This window comes from Prionailurus viverrinus, chromosome F2 (genome assembly GCF_022837055.1).
Source record: "Prionailurus viverrinus isolate Anna chromosome F2, UM_Priviv_1.0, whole genome shotgun sequence".
Taxonomy (NCBI): Eukaryota; Metazoa; Chordata; class Mammalia; order Carnivora; family Felidae; genus Prionailurus; species Prionailurus viverrinus.
This window is the reverse complement of record NC_062578.1, coordinates 17,332,322-17,350,903: the sequence shown is the minus strand read 5'-3', so window position 1 is coordinate 17,350,903 and position 18,582 is coordinate 17,332,322. Positions and strand designations below refer to the sequence as shown.

The window sequence follows — 18,582 nt, the reverse complement described above, 5'->3', positions numbered from 1 at the left end:
AGATAAGGAGAAGGTGAATTGGCAGTAAATCTCCACCACTCTGGCCAAGCCCACAAAGAATAGATCACAAATAAGTTGGCTGACTGCAGATGACAGCAATGGATGCCAAGAAAATGCCCAGACCTGGATCAGGTCAACCACAGCTGGCTGCTTGCCAGACCGGTCACTGTACATTTGGAACAGCAAAGATCTAGAGGGATGACAAGAATATAAGAGCCTTCAGCAGGCTACCATGAGATCAGTCACTGACTTAAATACTGTGAAAGGGGACACCTCTCCACTCATAAACCATGACATCAAGTTGGAGAAGTGTGTGTTCATATGGGAGAGAGAGAGCAGAATGAAGACAGCCTGAGCATTTTAACTTAAAAGAACTGCTTAAATTTTAGCTCAAACTAAGTGTTAAACAGAACTGGGTTAAATGAATTTTTTCATACTACTCAGTGGGTGGGGCTTACAAGGAATCAGTTATAAGGATCAGTTATAAACAAGATAAATGGTATTATTTCAGGGGGAGGCGGGCAGATCTCTGGACATACACACTAACAGGGCTACTGGAACTAAATACTGTATGTGTCATTACACTAATTAGAAAAATGGCTATTCTCCAATAATAGTCACTGATACAATGATTCAGCAAACACTCACTGTTCTTATTCTTTATAGTTCCATAGTATGTATTACAGTGGTCAAAAGTAAAATTAGAAATGGACTTTGCTTTTAAAGTAAACAAAAGATAAAATACTGGATTAAAATTTTAAAAAATTGAGGTAGAAAATATAAATGTCAAGAAAGACACTATGGAAATTTCAAAACCATGTTTGTTTTGTTTTGTTTTGTTTTGTTTTGTTTTGTTGAGACAGTAGTTCTTAACATAAGACTAGTGACTTCTGGAGTCCATTAACCTCCTGACTGCATGCAAAATTACGTGCATGTTTGTAGATCCTTGTGTCTGCACATTTTCTGGTGAGAGGATCTATCAGAGTTTCATAAGCTTTTCCAAGGGGATAGGTAAACAGGCAAAAATCTGAAAAGGTAACTGTATTCCCTTATAGTACTCAGGGAAGACTGGGGAGGATACATCATTTGAAAGATAAGTAAAATCTGGATATGTGGAAACATGGGGAGGACATTCCAGGTTAAGGAAGAACAAAAGCAGAAATGGAAATACTCTCTATGTTCAATTTTCCCCCATATGCTTTATATTATATACTTACAGTAAACCTCTTCTTTTTCTCTCTGTGTTCATCTGAGCTGGGAATGCTTACACTGGGGCAGCTTTCCTTGTAGTCCATGGTATAATCCCTTTGGGTTTATTGCCTCAAATGGACACCAAAAAATGAGTCCGAGAAATAGTCAGCAGAGGACAAACACTGTTAGCTAATCCAAAGCATAAAACCTCTTGAGGTAATATTCAAATTCCATCATGCAACCTTAGCCAGCAGAAAAAAACAAAGAAAAAAGATTAGCAAAATAATTTTAAAATACCATCATTCCTTATTCATAGCAACCATTTTATGCTTATTCTGACAAGAATTTATATTTGATTGTAAGTTTCAGTCCAGGTTAGAGATTTAGGATCTCAGGCCTATAAATAGCTAAACCAAAATCAAACATGTGCATCCCATCTACCTTCCTTACTGCTAAATTCTAAAAGCTTGTACACCACAGTTCATGGGACTGAGAGCAACTTTCACCTAAAAGGTCTCTACTTTGATTTAGAGCAGGGTTTTTAATTTTTTGTTTAATGTTTATTTTTGAGAGAGAGCACGTGCGTGTGCAAGCAGGGGAGGGGCAGACAGGGAGACAAAGAATCCAAAGCAGGTTCAGGCTCATGACCTTAGCTGAAGTCAGACACTTAACCGACTGAGCCACCCAGGCAGACCTAGAGCAGTGTTTTTAAAAAGTGTGTTTTTATTTTAAGTTTAAGTAATTGCTACGTGCAATGTGGGGCTCAAACCCAAGACCCCAAGATCAAGAGGCACATGCTTTTCCAACTAAGCCAACCTATATACCTATAGTATATACCTATAGTATACATACCTATATATACCTATATAGGTATACCTATATACCTATTGCATACCTATATAGATATGTATATGGAAATATATATACCTATAATAGGTATATATATACACTTATATGTAGTAGGTATACAGTAGGTATATATAGTACCTATAGTAGGTAGGTAAATAAATATATATATATATATATATACACACACAGTGTGTGTATATACACACACATATATAGTAGATATATAGTTAGTATGCAACTATTTATTATATATATTTATACAGTATAGATAACTGTTTACTCCTGTTTTACAAGTGAGAGACAATTTAGACATGAAGGCGTTATATAAATCGCCCATCCAGGATTTGAACCCAGGCTACGTGGCTCCAGAGTCTTGACTCTTAACCACTGTGTTGTGCTGCATCATAATAACTGGATAATTCTTACGCGCTGGACCTCTGGTCAGAGACATTACAGATCTTCATGTAGAATAAATACAATTATGTTAATATCATTCCACCCAAGGACAAAGGGCTCGAGATGTTAAACTGATGTAACTTTTGCTAAACGCAGCAGCCCATACTCTCCACTGACACCAAATAATTCTCTTTAAAGAGTTAGTTTGGCAGTTTCCCTGGTGATTAATTTTAGGAAGTCACTCTGACAGATCTAATAATTGTAAGTAAATTATATTCAACTAATGATTTCAAATATCTATCAATAGGCATTGAATATTCGGGTAGGGTGAATTTTAACTGATTATAAGGGTACTTCCTTTGAGGTGACTAAAAACCTGCTTGGCTAGATTTGATGCTGGAAATGCAGTCAAGAAGGATTTATATGTAGTTGAATTAGTAGTCAGAAAACAGAAATGTAACTGCCACCTCCTAAGCTCAGAGTGCCCCATAAAAGCAGCCAGCTTCTTCAGCGCCCCCATTAGACCAGGGCAGCCACCTGAGCAGTCTTGCCCTGTAGCCCCAGCACTCTACTGCTAAACAATCAGAGCAGGTGGAACCTCAGCTCTTCTAAGGCAGATTAACCTGACAGACCCACATCAGCCCATTCTCCAGCTGCAGGAGAAGTGACAAAAAGGTGAAAATTACAGTGCTATGCTTTCCACACCTGTCCCTTGAGAATGTGGGACACAGGGAGTGTGGGTCCTCCTGGTATTGTATTATGTACAAGTTTGAATGTCTGTTTGTGCCTTACTGTCCATGGTCTACAGGAGAACTACAGGAGAACATCATGCCTCCGGTCTTCCCTTTGGAAGGGACCGTTAAGATATGACATTAAGTTGGGGCACCTGGGTGACTCAGTTGAGTGTCTGACTTCAGCTCAGGTCATGATCTCACAGTCTGTGAGTTTGAGCCCAGCATCGGGCTCTGTGCTGACAGCTCAGAGCCTGGAGCTTGCTTCGGATTCTGTGTCTCCCTCCCTCTCTGCCCCTGCCCCACTCACACTTGGTCTCTCTCTCTCAAAAATGAATAAACGTTTAAAAAAAAAAAAGATAAGACATTAAGTGGCATCAGGAATAGATAAGGGGGAAAGAGCTGGGAAGCAGGATAAGTTGTTTCATATGAGGTACAGGGGACATATAAATGTGCATGCATAGTAGACAATTAAGTAGGATGCCAATTCTCACTACCTATTCCTATCACCTCTTGTTGCATGCTAACAGGAGTTAGATCCCAAAAGAGTACAGAAAGAAGTTCAAAGCCTACTGCCTTTATACTGAAAAATTTGCAGATCTCAAAAATTTTTATTAGCAAGCGTCTGAGGAGCACATAATGGGAGTACATTCGAAGCATACCAGACCAAGGAGAACTAAATATATAAGATTACTGTGAACCTATACATGGCCATAACTGTATCCCATCAATGTTTCTCCAGACATTCCTTAAGAGGGACCCACAGCCATTCACAAGGGTGACTGCCCACTGGGGAAGGAGAAATGTGTAGTTCTTCCAAAGGTTACTAGACACTAGCTCTAAACTGACACTAAACCTTAAACACCCAAAACATGGCCCACCAGTCAGAGCACCTATCTCATTCCAGAAAAGAAATGTGTGATGAAGTCAACCCTTGTATTTCATGGTGGGTACAATGGGACCACAGGCCCATTTTGTGGTTATTTCCCTAGTCCTAAAATTTTTCTGCAAACGGATATACTTACTAACTGGCCAAGTTCCCATATTGGTTCCCATCCCACGTCATAAAAGATATTACGAAGAAAGGGCCATGAAGAAGCCCTTGGAACTCTTCCCTCTGTCCCCACTATGAAAGTAAACCCAAAGCTCTACCACATCCATGGGAGAAGTTCAGGAATCAGTACTACTATCAAAAAACTTGAAGGATACAGAGGCGTTGATTCCTATCATATCTCCATTTAACTTGCCTGTTTACCTGTACCAAAGCCAGAAAGATCTTGGAACATGACAACAGATTAGTATAAATTTAATCAGATGGTGAGGCCAATCATGACTGCACTTCTAAATGTAATACTTCTTGCTGGAGAAAATGAGAATAACCCCTGATATCCGGCAGATAAATATGGACTTGGCAAATGTTTTCTTTTCTATCATCATCAGTAAGGACAATATGATGCAATTTGCTATCAAGTGCCAGAAACAACAGTACACTTTCAAAGTTTTAACTGAGGGCTATTTCTGCACTGTCATAATATAGTCTGGAAGGACCCTGATCATCTCAATATCCCACAGATCACCACACTAGTCTATCACATTGATGGCATTGTTAACTGGATCTGGTGAACAACAAGCAGCAAACACTCAGGATGCCTTTGTAAGACACATGTAAAAGCCAGAGGATGAAGTTATAAACCCCATGAAAGTTCAAAGATCACACTGACGGTTTCTATGGTTCCAGAAGTCCCATGTAAAGTGAGACATTGCTACACTTGGCACTATATCCACTAAGAAACAGATAAAACAACTGGTGAGTTTCCTATTTGGAAATGCTGCTCTGACCTTTAATACTGGGTAACCCATGAGACTGCCAGTTTTTACTGGGGCTTGATCCCAAAGAAGGCTCTTCAGCAAGAAAAGCTGCCCTAACTCTTGGGGCTATGCCTTAGCACACCCACTAGTACTACAAAATGACACGGCAGACAGGGATGGGGTAAGGAGCCTCTAACAAGAATCCAGAGAAGTGTAAGAGCTATAGACTCTTTAAGGTACTGTCAGTAACTTTTGTCCATTTGGTTCCTGGCTTGCTACTAGGCTCAGGTAAAGACTGTATACCTGCCCATGGGAAACCAAGAGACTATATAACAAGAACAGCCCATCATGAACAGTATTCTCCAACCCTTGTTGGCTCTCTCAACACATGCTCATGGGGTTCATCCTACAACCAGTTAGCAGAGGAGGGAAAAGACATACCCACTTATGAATGGACATGCATGGTGTGCTAGCCCTGACCAGAAATGAGATAATGTAGCCCATGGTCCAAAAAGACCATATGGTCTTTTATGGTCCCCAAAAGGGAAATATTCCCATTGGGCAGAATTCTCAGCAGTATATGTGATGTCAGGGGAAATGTATGCCAAAGGTACACATTTATGCTGACTTGTGGCCAGTAGCTAATGGATGGCTTGCTGGTGAAACAGTTATAAAGAGTAAGATTCAAAATTTTTTTAAAGGGGAGAGTATAGGGGTGCCTGGGTGGCTCAGTCGGTTAGGCGTCTGACTTCAGCTCAGGTCACGATCTTGCAGTCTGTGGTTTGAGCCCCGCATCACACTCTGTGCTGACAGTTCGGAGCCTGGAGCCTGCTTCAGATTCTGTGTCTCCCTCTCTCTCTGCCCCACTGCTGCTCTTGTTCTGTCTCTATCTCTCAAAAATAAACATTTTAAAAAAATTTTTAAAGGGGAGAGTATATTCCCAAACGTTCGTTTCATCTTTTTTTTAATAAAATTTTTCAAAATATTTATTTTGAGAGAGAGAAAGAGAAGCAGAGAAAAAAGGAGAGAGAGAATCCCAAGCAGGCTCCATGCTGAAGCACAGAAACTGACATGGGGCTCAATCTCATGAACCATGAGATCATGACCTGAGCCGAAACCAAGAGCTGGAAGCTTAACTGACTAAACCACCCAGGTGTCCCTTTAATAAAAATTTTTAAAGTTTGAAAAGGGGGAGAGGTTTGTGGATGTCTGAATGAACCTTTCAATATAGCACAGAATATGAAAATATTTGTGTCCTACATAAAAGCCCACTATAGACTCTCAATAATCAGATGGTAATATGACAAGTCCTATGGATATCAATCAGCCTCTTTCTCAATCACCCATTGCTTGCTCAATGGACCCATGACAAAGTAGACAAGGTAGGATTTCTTTATTCTAATACCTTTGACCTTTGACAATTTATGGGTTACTTGGAAGGAGTGGAAGTTGACTGTGAAAGTTAGACTTTAACCAGCTAAGACAACTGAGTAGCAGAAAGTTGTTAAAGGTATTTACCCAACTCAGATCTAAGACTTCTAGGAATTCATGAGCATCCTGAGACAATCAATCTATTAGACCTCAAAGAAAAGTTGGACTTCTTTTCCACTGTGACCTGACCTGAACTCCATGGGATCAGAAATTCTGAAGAAGTGCAGATATCTGAGAAAATGAAATCACTCTTTCAGAAGCAATTCACATATTTTGGTGCTGTGAATCATGGCTTAAGCTTCTTTGCTTGCTTTTGATGCTTAAATGCAGAAGGTTCCTGAATGATGTCCTATCAGTGTCACTCAGTTTCTGGAGTACTCAGGTTCAGTCTTTGGGCACTGTCTTTGCATGGCTCCATGACAATATACTTCATTTTGTTGACCTTGAGATCCACCATCATCAATATAAACCTAGTATCAGAACTGCAATGGTACCTGACTGAATGCACCCTCAGTTCCCAAAAATACTATATAGGCTGATAGTGGTATACCCCCTGATTTCATCAACAAGGATTGACTAACCCTAGACTAAAAACTATGTTTTTATGTGATGAAATTTGGCCAAATTACCTTCTTGAGTCACTTTATAATTCATAACAACTTGACATTTGAATACAAAAATAATCATAAAAATAGAAATGTATAGAAAAGCACAAAGAAAAATATACATCATCTTAGTACACAACAGACATGTACAACCAATTATTATTTTGCATATATTCCTTTTTTTTCTATGTGCCTATAAACATAGATGGGTGTGAGAAGTCTGTACATATCTGTATTACTGTGTATATGTGTGCTTGTGTGTGTTAAGATCATGGAACATACTGCTCTACAAACTTTTTAAACTTTATATTTAAAAAATTTTTTTCTTAATTTTTATTTTTAATAGAGAGAACACAATGGGTGGGGGAGAAGAGAGAGAGGGAGACACAAAATCTGAAGCAGGCTCCAGGCTCTGAGCTGTCAGCACAGAGCCTGATGTGGGGCTCAAACCCACAGACCATGAGATCATGACCTAAACTGAAGTCGTTTGCCCAACCAACTGAGCCACCCAGGTGCCCCTAAACTTTATATTTTAATACCAATAATAGTGATGATTATTACTATATGCCAAGGACTGGGCTAACATAATCTTCACAGTAACTGTGGAAGATACTATGGTCACTCTCATAAGTGAACAAACAGACATATAATGAAGTTAAGTAATTGCTTGAAGTCATGAAGCAGGAAGTTGGTGGAATCAGAATTTGAAGTAATGCCTCACTCCAGAATCTGTGATTTAACATGACACTATACCACATTCCCTCCCAAGACATTAAATTTTCTTCTATTATATATTTTATTAACACTATTTTTCAGACCAGTTTAAGGCTCATAGCAAAATTGAGGGGAAGTTACAGACATTTCCCATGTACCTCCTGCCCCCATACAGATAAAAGGTCATAGAGGGGCTCAACAATATGGCCTTCCTTGCACTGATAATGATCTAGCTTCTGTCAGTGCTGAGTGCCCAACCTCAACAGCTAAAACCAACACTGATCCCCACTATGGCACAATCCCACAGGGGGAACAGACAGCCACATGGGACAACATCTGTCCTCACAGAAGCCAGACTTGCCTTCCTGGCCTGAAATGTTTCTGACCAGATGCACCATCCTTGGTTACAGCAGGCCTTATTCACTGTCATAAAATCCTATACAACATCACGTCAGACCAAGGCACACATTTAGAGCCAGGAAGTATAACAATAGGCTCAGAGCCATAGAATGTGCTCTTTTTACCATGTATCTCTTCACTTAGAAGCAGCTGCTTGAAAGAGCAGTGGAATGGCTACAGAAGGCTCAGCTTTAGCACCTGTGAGCAAACACCCTGTGACACTGGGGCTGGATATGGTATATGTGCCATACCCAGAGCCAACATATGGTTCTATCTCTCACACAGCCAAAATATGTGGGTCAGGAACTAAGAATGGCTCCGCTCAGCGTTATCTCTAAGGAATTTTTGCTTTCCATTGCAACCTTGGGTTTGGGAAGAACGCTTTCACCAAGGAATAGTCTAGCCCTATTAAATTGAAAGCTAAGCCTACCCACTAGCCATTCGTGGTTTATTAAGCCACCCAACCTAATAAGAGAGTGGTTACTCTCCAAGTAAAGTGACTGATCTGAATTTCCAGGAGGAAACTTGGATGCCATTATAGTGTGGGGAGGAGAATGACATCTGAATTGAGGAGATTCAGTGGGCCATGTCCAACAGTACTAGTCAATGGGAAACTGTTGGCAACTCAATAAAGATGACACTACTACAGGGGCGCCTGGGTGGCTCACTCAGTTGAGCATCCGACTTTGGCTCAGGTTATGATCCATGGTTCGTGGGTTTGAGCCCCGCACTGGGCTCTGTGGCTGAGAGCTCAGAGCCTGGAGCCTGATTCAAGTTCTGTGTCTCCCTCTCTCTGCCCCTCACCCACTCATGCACTCTAGCACTCTCTCAAAAGTGAATAAACATTAAAAAAAATTTTTTTTTAAATGACACTACTATAGACTTGGATCCTGTGGGAATGAAGGTTTGGGGTGCCCTACCAGTAAACAACTATGACCAGCTAACATGTTGCAAGAGGGTAGGAGATATACTAGCTACCAACTTGAGCCAAAAAACTAGCTACAGATGCAGAGACTATAGTACTTTTGTTTTATTTTAGTTTTCTTCTCTGCTCCCTTCTATGAACACTAGCAGTGGTTTAGGTGGGAGTATGAATGAACTGGATGCAGTGAGTGACAGGACTTTGTGTTTCCCCTGAGTCAGGAAAAAGAGTTTTATGCCCAAAGTATAAGAGGGACTACTAAGGGACAGAAAGGGAGGACTCTGCTGGTTATTCTTGATTTGTCTTTTCAGACCCATCTCCACCGCGCTCCATGCTCCAGGACAAAGACCTCTATAGCCTGTACCTTATAGGCTCCCTTTGCTTCTAGCGGTGGTTGACTTCATCCAGAGAGGCACTGGCAAGGTATGGAGTAGGCAAAGGGGGATAATGACATGTATTTGCTCATCTTGCTCCCTCCTGAGCAGACTGCAGTTTGATAGCTACTGTGTTCCTCTCTCTAAGGCCAAAAACTCCTGAGAGATGATCTTCTCTCCTGTGACTACAACTCTTATGTGGATGAAATGCTGTAATTCTCTATCTCAAGTCCTTGGACAAGATTAAATTATCTGAGCCCTAGTTTCCCAATCTAGAAAATGAGGTTAGCAACAGCTACTTCATACGGTTGTTTTAAGAATTCGAGATAAGTGTAAAAGACCTAGCTCTGTGTAGTAGTCAATAAATTGGATCTAATACACAGCAATTTGTTTAAAATAAGTTTTTATTCCTTTGTTCAACAGACACTTATTAAGCACTCATTATGCATTAAGTAATAAAAAGACAAAGAGAAAATCCTACCTGCAAAGAACTTACCTCATGGGAAAGAATGATAAGCAATATAAAAATTTCAATAGTTGGCTAAGGGTGATAAAGTGATGTTACATGTATGCCTGGTACACCATGCAAGCACAGACAAGGGACACAGATGCAGACTGCCATATATTCTCAGCCTAACTAAAAATAAAGCCAGGCAGGTATGGGAGTAGAAGTTTGAAAGAAATCACCCTTGTCTGCCTCAATTTTCTCTGGAAAAAGGGAGCTAAAATCATATACTGGGAAATGAAAATGCTGCTGTGAAGAAAAAAATGAGATTAAATCACTTCCCTGCCCCTCCCTCCACATATAACAACAAGAAGAAAGAAATCACTAGCCCAAGCTACTATCGAGTTAATGGGCTAGGATTCAAGTCCAAATTTGACTACCTCCAAAACCTGTATATACTTGTTTGCTATACCACACTGCCTCACCTTAAGTAAGGTGTTCCTTCCCTTCAAGCTAAATCAATCTAGTAACCTCACAATATTTAATATTCAGTGGCTAAGCTTATTACAAGTCAGCTCACAAAAGCTTTACTGACAGGAAAATCAAGGAGAAACCAAAGCATAAAGGGAGGAGGTAACCTGCCCCAGGTGGTGGAGCCAGGATTTGAACTTCAGGACTTTTACCAATTATACCACACTACCTCTATCTAACACATATATGCTCTAAAGAGTCCTCTGGAGATCAATGAAGAAGGTTCATAAACTTATTCTTAAGAGGTCAGGAATGAAACTATGAAAAGGCAACCCTGCTATTACTTTACATTAAATCTATGTCTATTCTGTGAAACTGAAGCAATTAAAATTCTGCAAAATCATCTTATGGCCAGGCAGGCAAATAAAGCAAAATGAGAAGATGACTGATATAAGAACCCCCACAACTAAAAAGAACAGAACAAAAAGCTATGCTGTTCATGTGGGAATAAAACTTGGAATTTGGGGGGAGGTTCATAGATAATGTATGTTAAGCTTTTCAAAAGAAGAATAGGAAAAGAATCTGCCTTCACTCTGCTGCAGAGTCACAATAAAGTCTTGTAGATTGGTTCCCAAGGGCAGCTGGCTGGCCTAAGGCTAGATCATGCGGTTCTAATGAGCCTAAATTCAGATACTAACCCAGAATGGAAGAACTAATCTTAATCTTCATCCAGTGATGACAAGCCCAACATGACAAACTCAGACAAGTCCAACATGACAAAAAGAAGTGATCAGATGAGAAAAGAACTTTTGGGGACCAGCCAGACTTTAAGAGGGACAGTGTTTTGCAAAGGTAATCTAACAGCTAGTAAATTATTATACTTATATAGTGGTTCTCCTCAGGGGGAGACCGGGCAATGTCTGGGGATATCCTCGGTTGTCACAACTTGGGGGGTTGCTAGTGGCTACACGTCAAGGATGATGCTAAACATCCTACAATGCACAGGACAAAAGTTATCTAGCCCAAGATATCAATAATGTGGAGGTGAAGACACTAGTATATACTGAGTACTAATGCCAGGCACTATTTTAAGTGCTCACATCTAACCCATCACGTTCTCCTCAAAGAAGCCCATGAGGCAAGTATCTTCATCTCCATTTTACAGATGAAGGAACCTAGGCTCTGAGGTCCACATCCTCACACAACTCTGGATGGCAGCACTGTAAGGTGAACATAGCTCTGACCTCAGAGCCTGGTGTGCACACACTCTCAATTTCTTATAGTACTATTGCAGGCATTCCCTTCTTCTAAATTACCTTTGGAGATACGGGTTGAAGAGAGGAAAATACCAAGTGTCCCTCAGCTCTCAGGTTACAGAAAGAAAGCCTTGGCATAGGAAAAGCAGTTTTCTGATTCTGCCACCAGGAGGGGTCAGGTTTGTGGAGCACTGTGTCAGGAGTGGCCCATCTTCTTAAAACACCAGAACGTCAATAACTACCAGTGTGGTACTGAGCAGGTTCTGAGTATTGGCCCCATCACAAAGACAATCGTGGGCTAAATTATGAAGTAAGGATGACACAAGAAAGGATGCTATCACAAGATATGGTTTTTTGAAGAGAAAGGGAAGGTTGTTTCTTTTTTTAAGCATGAATAGATTTCATTTGGGGGGGGGGCTGTAAAAAGTAGAAATATGGATGAAACACCATGATAGAAAACTGTCCAAATTCATTGAACATCATAAGATTTTGTTGACAAATACTACTTAAAATAGACAGGCTTTTTTTTAAAAAAATAAGCCTTTTACTTCAATTCCAGTATAGTTAACATTAGTTAAGCTTTTTTTAAAGCATTTTTTCCTTCATCATCATGCCCATCTTTTTGTCCATTTTATGCAATTACTGTCCTGGATCTTGTCCAACTTTGTTTCAGACAGCCAAAAAAATGTTTTAGAGAAAATCCAAAGATTCTTCTGCTTTTACCTCTAAATTTAAGCAGTGAAGTTCTGTTTTTTAAGTGTTTATTCTTGAGAGCAAGTGCGTGCACAAGTGTGCACGTGTGTGCAAGCAGGGGAGAGACAGATGATCCAAAGCAGGCTCTGTGCTGACAGCAGAAAGTCAGATGTGGGGCTCAAACTCACCAACCACGAGATCATGACCTGAGCCAAAGTCGGATGCTTAACTGACTGAGCTACCCAGGTACCCCTAAGCAGAAAAGTTCTTAACCCTGTTTCTTTCACACATCACGGATACTGTTTGGTACTGACTAGTAGACCCTACCCAAGTTATGAGATAGATATATTTATAAGTATCAGTAACCACTCTTAACTAATACGGTAGAGAGGAGTTCAGTGATTCACACCAAGTCATAAAGGGAAATTAAGAACAATCCCGTTTCAAATGGCAGGAATCAGACCTGGAAGAGCTACAAATTTCCTCCAGCAGGGGGACAAGGACTGGGTGGTGGGTGTTTGGAAACAAGGTTTCCAAAGGAGGGAACTGACAAAGGAAGAGACAAAACAAAATCCATATACATAGGGATTGGTTTGGAAAATGGGGACTGACCCAGAGAATATGAAAAGGAATCGCATGGGGGTAGGGGCAAGAATTATTCCTGAGAAGACAGGCCAAGAAAGTTGGGTTTCATTTTAAACCACATTAAAAGGACCTTAGGAAATTCTTACTGCTAATAGAAAGCCTACTGTAATAGTACATAATCTGTATCTGTTTATTTCTGCCTCTCAGAATACTAGCTCCAAACACATCCAAAAGAAACAAAGCACATCTTTGTCACATCTATAAATTAAATTCACTGCAGAACAGATTAAAAATCTAATAGGATGTGCCAATGGAAGATGCATAGTAACATTCTCCCTACACATATCAACATGATGAATCAGTTACAACTTTTCCTGTTTTCCTTCCTAATATATCCTTCCTCTAATTCCCACTCCACCCCCATTTGATTTTTCCCTCACTTTATAATCACAAAGCAGTCCTAGTTTTTCCAAAGTTTATCACATTTCTTATTTGAGGTACCTTCTATTTATTGTTTCTTGATAGATAAAAGTGATTTTAAAAAGTGATAAAAGAATTAGAAATAAAATATGTGTAGAGTATTCAATGTTGGGACACAATACAGAAAAATAATCTGTGACCAACACCTTGACAGGAGTATCCAAAAACCTTGACAAAAGTTACAGGAGTCTGTTGGTTCTCTGAAACTAGCTCATTTAATACAGATAGTTTAAAAAAGGACTGAATGAGGTAAAAGTAACAGCTGACAGTCCTGTTCTCCAGTACTAGACTCAAAGCTGCCAGGATAAGGAAGAAGGTCCTAAATTTGCTCCAACTGATAACATGTCCCTCCACTGGTTCCAGAACTGACAGGGTAGGGATGTTAAGCGCAACTGCAATGCTCTGCTCTTCTCAGGCTCCTCAAGTCACTGTCTTGGGCTCCCCATTGCCAGAACACCTGCCCTCTTCCTGGATTCCCAAGCTTTTCCATTGGAAGGCACATTCCCAATGTATCTTCCAAGAAGATGGGAATACAGAACACTTCCAAGGATGATTCCTGGACAACTGTGATCACTGGCAGAGTGATGGGTGGATGGATGATTATATAAGGCACGAGAAAACAAACGTGGAATTTTATACAGAACTAGCAGTGGTAAAATACTGCAGGCCCTAGGAAGCCTTGTTTTGGCTGGGGAAATTGGGAGAACTGAGGAGGAACCAAAAACAAAACAACTACCACCCCCTCCCCAAAAAGACAACAATCAATATCGCATTTCATAGTATCTTTAGAGAACCTCCAACCTGACATATCCACTTCTTCTCTAACCCTCTGCAATCCATTATTCATTCCTGCAGTAGGCAGGGTCATTTTCTTAATCCCTATAAACCTGATAATTTCATCCCATTGCTTAAACCCTTTCCATTGCTTCCCTCGGCTCTTAGAATCCAAACTCTGAATTATTGCTGTCAGCCTATAAGCACCTGAATGGTCTAACCTTTTCCTACCTCTTCAGCAGCATCCCACCAGTGCCTCCTAACCCACCACTTACTAGGCTCCCGTAGGAACAGCCCACTTCCTAGTTCTCACACACAGAGCACTCTCCCACCTCATCTCTTGTACCTGTGTCCCCTCTTCCCAATGAGGTCTTTGTTCCAATGCCACTTCCTGCAACAAGCCTTCAAGACCACCCTAACTACAGTGCTCCTTTCCCAAAGCAATCTTGTCATCATCCTGGTTCTTGCCATTTTAGCATTTATAATCATCTAAGACTGCATGTTATTTATTGAGAACCTCTATGACCAGAGTGTAGATATTGTGACTTATGTACTGCTACACACTTATTGATACACATTTAATTTATTCTTTCAACAAACAGGTGGAGGGAGTTTGTAAAAATTCCAATATGCTAAAGTGTGCGAGATCTTCAAAGTAGCCAACAGATCATCATTCCTAAATCAGTCTCCTGAATCATCAATTTCTCCCTCTTTACTAGATCAATTCCATTTTTTTAAAAAAAAAATGTTTAGGTGTATTTTGAGAGAGAGCAAGCAGACAGAGAGGGAGAGAGAGAGAATCCCAAGCAGGTTCCACACCATCAGCACTGAGCCCAATGCGGGGCCTGAACACACAAACTGAGATCATGACCTGAGGTGAAATCAAGAACTGGATGCTTAACCAACTGAGCTACCCAGGCATCCTTAGATCAATTCCATTATTAAATATACTAATATGCTACAGTATCTTAACAAAATCCTCCTGAAAAGCATAGATTTATTTATTTAACAGACACAAAGTGTTAACCATGTGCTAGAGATATGTAATTAGGCTCTGCCACAACTTTTACTATTTGTATGAAAGGTCCTATCTGATAAGCACCCTTAACCAGGCTTTTTAAAAATAAGGAAAACTCAGGATAAACACAGATGCTTATACAGTGTGATAAAGGAAACCTTACTCCAAAGCAAATATTTGGTTTCAAGATTCTTTTTCTGACAGTAAAACTTTACTGGTTAGCACATAAGAAATTTCCCAAAGGACAAAACTTAGAATCAAAATTAAAAAATATTTAAATCACAGTACCACTTAAACAATAAATTGTCGCACATTACCTTTAAATCCTGACCTTATATTAGCTATTTATTAGTAAAAACATAAGCAACATTTTACCTTAAAGTTCTAACATTTAAAAAATTGTGGCTTATACATATATTTTCCCTACCAACTCTTTTCCTACCAACAGAAACCACAGCTTCATCCTAGGAGTGGTAAAATAAATTTAGTTGACACCTAAAAGTGCTCAAAATCAACAAAAAAAGTAAGTTAGGCTAATGCATGCCCTACAATGGGTAAACTCCAGTTGAGGTTTGAGAGGCAATAAGAGAAAAAATTAAATTTCAGAAATGTCTGTAGACTTTAGAGAGACAAGTTTTAATTTAGGAGAAAAAGTCACAAGTAAAATAAAAGCATTCACACAACTGGAGTATGTGCAAGGATATGTCTGTAATAAAATGAAACAAAATATACTAAACCACATGCTGATATCAAATAAAACCAAAAGCTTCTAACAGTAGATAAATTCAAGTTATATATCACCTTTCTCTGAAGAACAAAAAGCTTCTGGCATGTGTCATCTCCATATACCAGGAAAATAAGAAAAAAGTATGAACATTTTATTAAACAATGAAAGGAAAGAAGGTAACTACTTTCAGACCAGAAAGAGGAAGAGAAAATGTTCAGTCTTATCCAGCACAGAAAACAAAGCAGGGAGACAGTATTATTTGTGCACAGAGATGCAAAAACAAAATAAAGCTTAGAAGTAATTCCCCACAAGAAAAATCCAAAGCTGATGTTGCTCCATAAAGTGTGTCTTGTCCTAATGGTTTCCTGAGTGAGTTTGTGTATCTTTTTAAACTTCTGCCTGTCCAGCTATGTGGGTGTTGGATATGCTGTTCTCCCTACAGCTCTTCCCTTATGAATCCAGATATTATCTTCATTTGGATCTTTTTATGTAGTACTAAATTTCACCCTGCCTTCTTTCTTAATTACTCATACTGTAGAAGTGACTGAAGCTCAATATTTAATGATTTAAAGACCTATAAAATAGAACTTTAAGTTCATCTTTATTTAAAGAAACAAAGAAGTGAGTGTCTTATTTTTTCTTAAAAAAAGGAACTAGAATTTGTGTGTGTATGATTCTTGTCCTCCAGGAGCTTGTATGTAGCAAAAAAGAAAAAGATAAATGCCCAAAGAATTACAATTCAAAGTAGACTGTGATAAATTCTCTCAAAGTATGAAAAGATTCTAGGGGCACTTGGGTGGCTCAGTCAGTTAAGCATCAATTCTTGATTCCAGCTCAGGTCATTATCTCCTGCTTCATGAGACAGACCAGCATCAGGCTCTGTGCTCACAGCACAGGGCCTGCTTAGGATTCTCTCTCTCTCTCTCTCTCTCTCTCTCTCTCTCTCTCTGCCCCTCCCCACTTGCGCGCACGTGTGCATGCACACTCTCTAAAATAAAATAAACTTAAAAAAAATGTATAAAAGCTTCTAGAATTCAGAGGAAGAATAAAACCACTTCCAACTGAACTTATCTAGGTTTCTGGGGTGGTGGTGAAGGAAGAACCTGAAGGCTGGGCACTCAAAGCAGAAAGGGCAGCCAAAGTCCTCAGAACAAATAGGGAATAGCCATTCGTCCCATTTGTCTGAATTCCTGCCTCCTTGCAGGGAAAGACTCACTCCATAAAAACAGAAAGAGAAACAGTCAAGAAGCAACATTCACTTTGTGCTTTTACAGGGCATTATCATTAAAGCCTTATTTTATTTTCATATTTACAAGCATAAATTAGAAATCACTTTTCTTACATATAGGAAACAGAGGCTAGAAAAGTGCATTTGAGATCACAAAGAGAACTCTGAATGCCAGGCTTCTCACTCTGGATTTAATTCTCTAGATGAAGATGTAAAGGCATTTGAAAAGGGAACCTGAAAGGCTATAGGTGTAGAAAATGGAATGAAATAGAGGAGGGCTTGAAGAAAGAGGGGTTTGGCAACAATAAGAATGGCAAGTTTGCAAAAAATTGACAGGACAAATTTGTCAATTGCTATTTGCATGTGGAATGCCAGGTAGAAGGAGGCATTAACACTGCCTCAAGGTTTTATTCCTAGGTAACAAGGTTTTATTCCTAGGTAACAAGGTTTTATTCCTAGGTTATTTCCTAGAAATAACTAGAATTGGGTGGAGGGGAGAGTGTGGCAAAATGACAGTGAATTGGCTTAAGTAATTACTAGCCTTAGCTGAAAATGTCTGCATCAGATGCACACATCTAACACGTTCTGGTGCCAGGCACTGTTTCCAGGGACCTAAGACACAGCAGTGAATGCAACTGGCAAGTACCCCAGCCCTCATGGAACTTACCCTCTAATGGCAGACAAGAGATAATGAACAAGTAAATAAAGAGATAAATATATATTACAGGAAGAATGGGGTTGTATGGAATTTTAATTAGGAGGGTCTTACTGAGAGTGTGACATCTAAACAAATACCTAGAGGTAAGGGAGTGAACTACGCAAGAAGCCTGAGAGGAGTCAGCAAGTAAACACCAGTATCTTCAAACAGTCACCCTATGATGCTTTTGAAGTCAGCAGCAATTGCAGTATATCTCTTTGGTGACCCAGTCCTATTTTCTTGGGCTAGCATTCAGTGTTCCACTTCCTGACTCTATCCTACCCAATCAAGAAAACTTCACCAGAAACACAGTGATAACAAACTACCTAGTAGGTCAATTTGTTTATACTGGCTGTTTATGTTCCCTACATGGGAGAAAAAGACTACATTTTAAAACAACAAAACCAAAGCACTGTTAGAACATGTTTATACAAAGCTTAGGAAGACAATCATCTTGTTCTCAAAGCAATCACTGATGTAGCAACTTTGAGACTTGAGATTTAAATCAAAGGTGCTAAAGAATGATTATGAATCATGCAATTAAGCTACTAAGGAGGATGCTACAGAGAGGAAAACCATTCACAGCACCATAAAACTGTCAAAAATAAAAATAGTATAATTATCGAAACCAGAAGTAGTATCATTCTTTGATTTTATAATTTATTGTTCAGAAGAGCTGAATTCTAGTCTAAGCTATGCCTTTTATTGATTCTGGGTCCTGGGGCCTCATCTTTATCTGTAAAGGGCAGCTGTTGTGATTTTTCACATTCCTTTCGATCTGAGATTC

General features: G+C 39.6%; 1 protein-coding gene across 5 annotated transcripts in view; it reads right to left on the bottom strand.

Annotated features, from left to right (window-relative positions):
* Nucleotides 1–18,582, bottom strand: part of SGK3 (serum/glucocorticoid regulated kinase family member 3) — a 142,657-nt gene that overhangs the window by 63,457 nt on the left and 60,618 nt on the right. For all 5 annotated transcript variants that reach the window (XM_047842617.1, XM_047842618.1, XM_047842619.1 and 2 more), the window contains one exon: nt 1,218–1,433. In XM_047842617.1, the coding sequence (XP_047698573.1) occupies nt 1,218–1,295 (78 nt within the window). In that variant the 5' untranslated portion in view covers nt 1,296–1,433. The remainder of the gene's footprint in view (nt 1–1,217; nt 1,434–18,582) is intronic.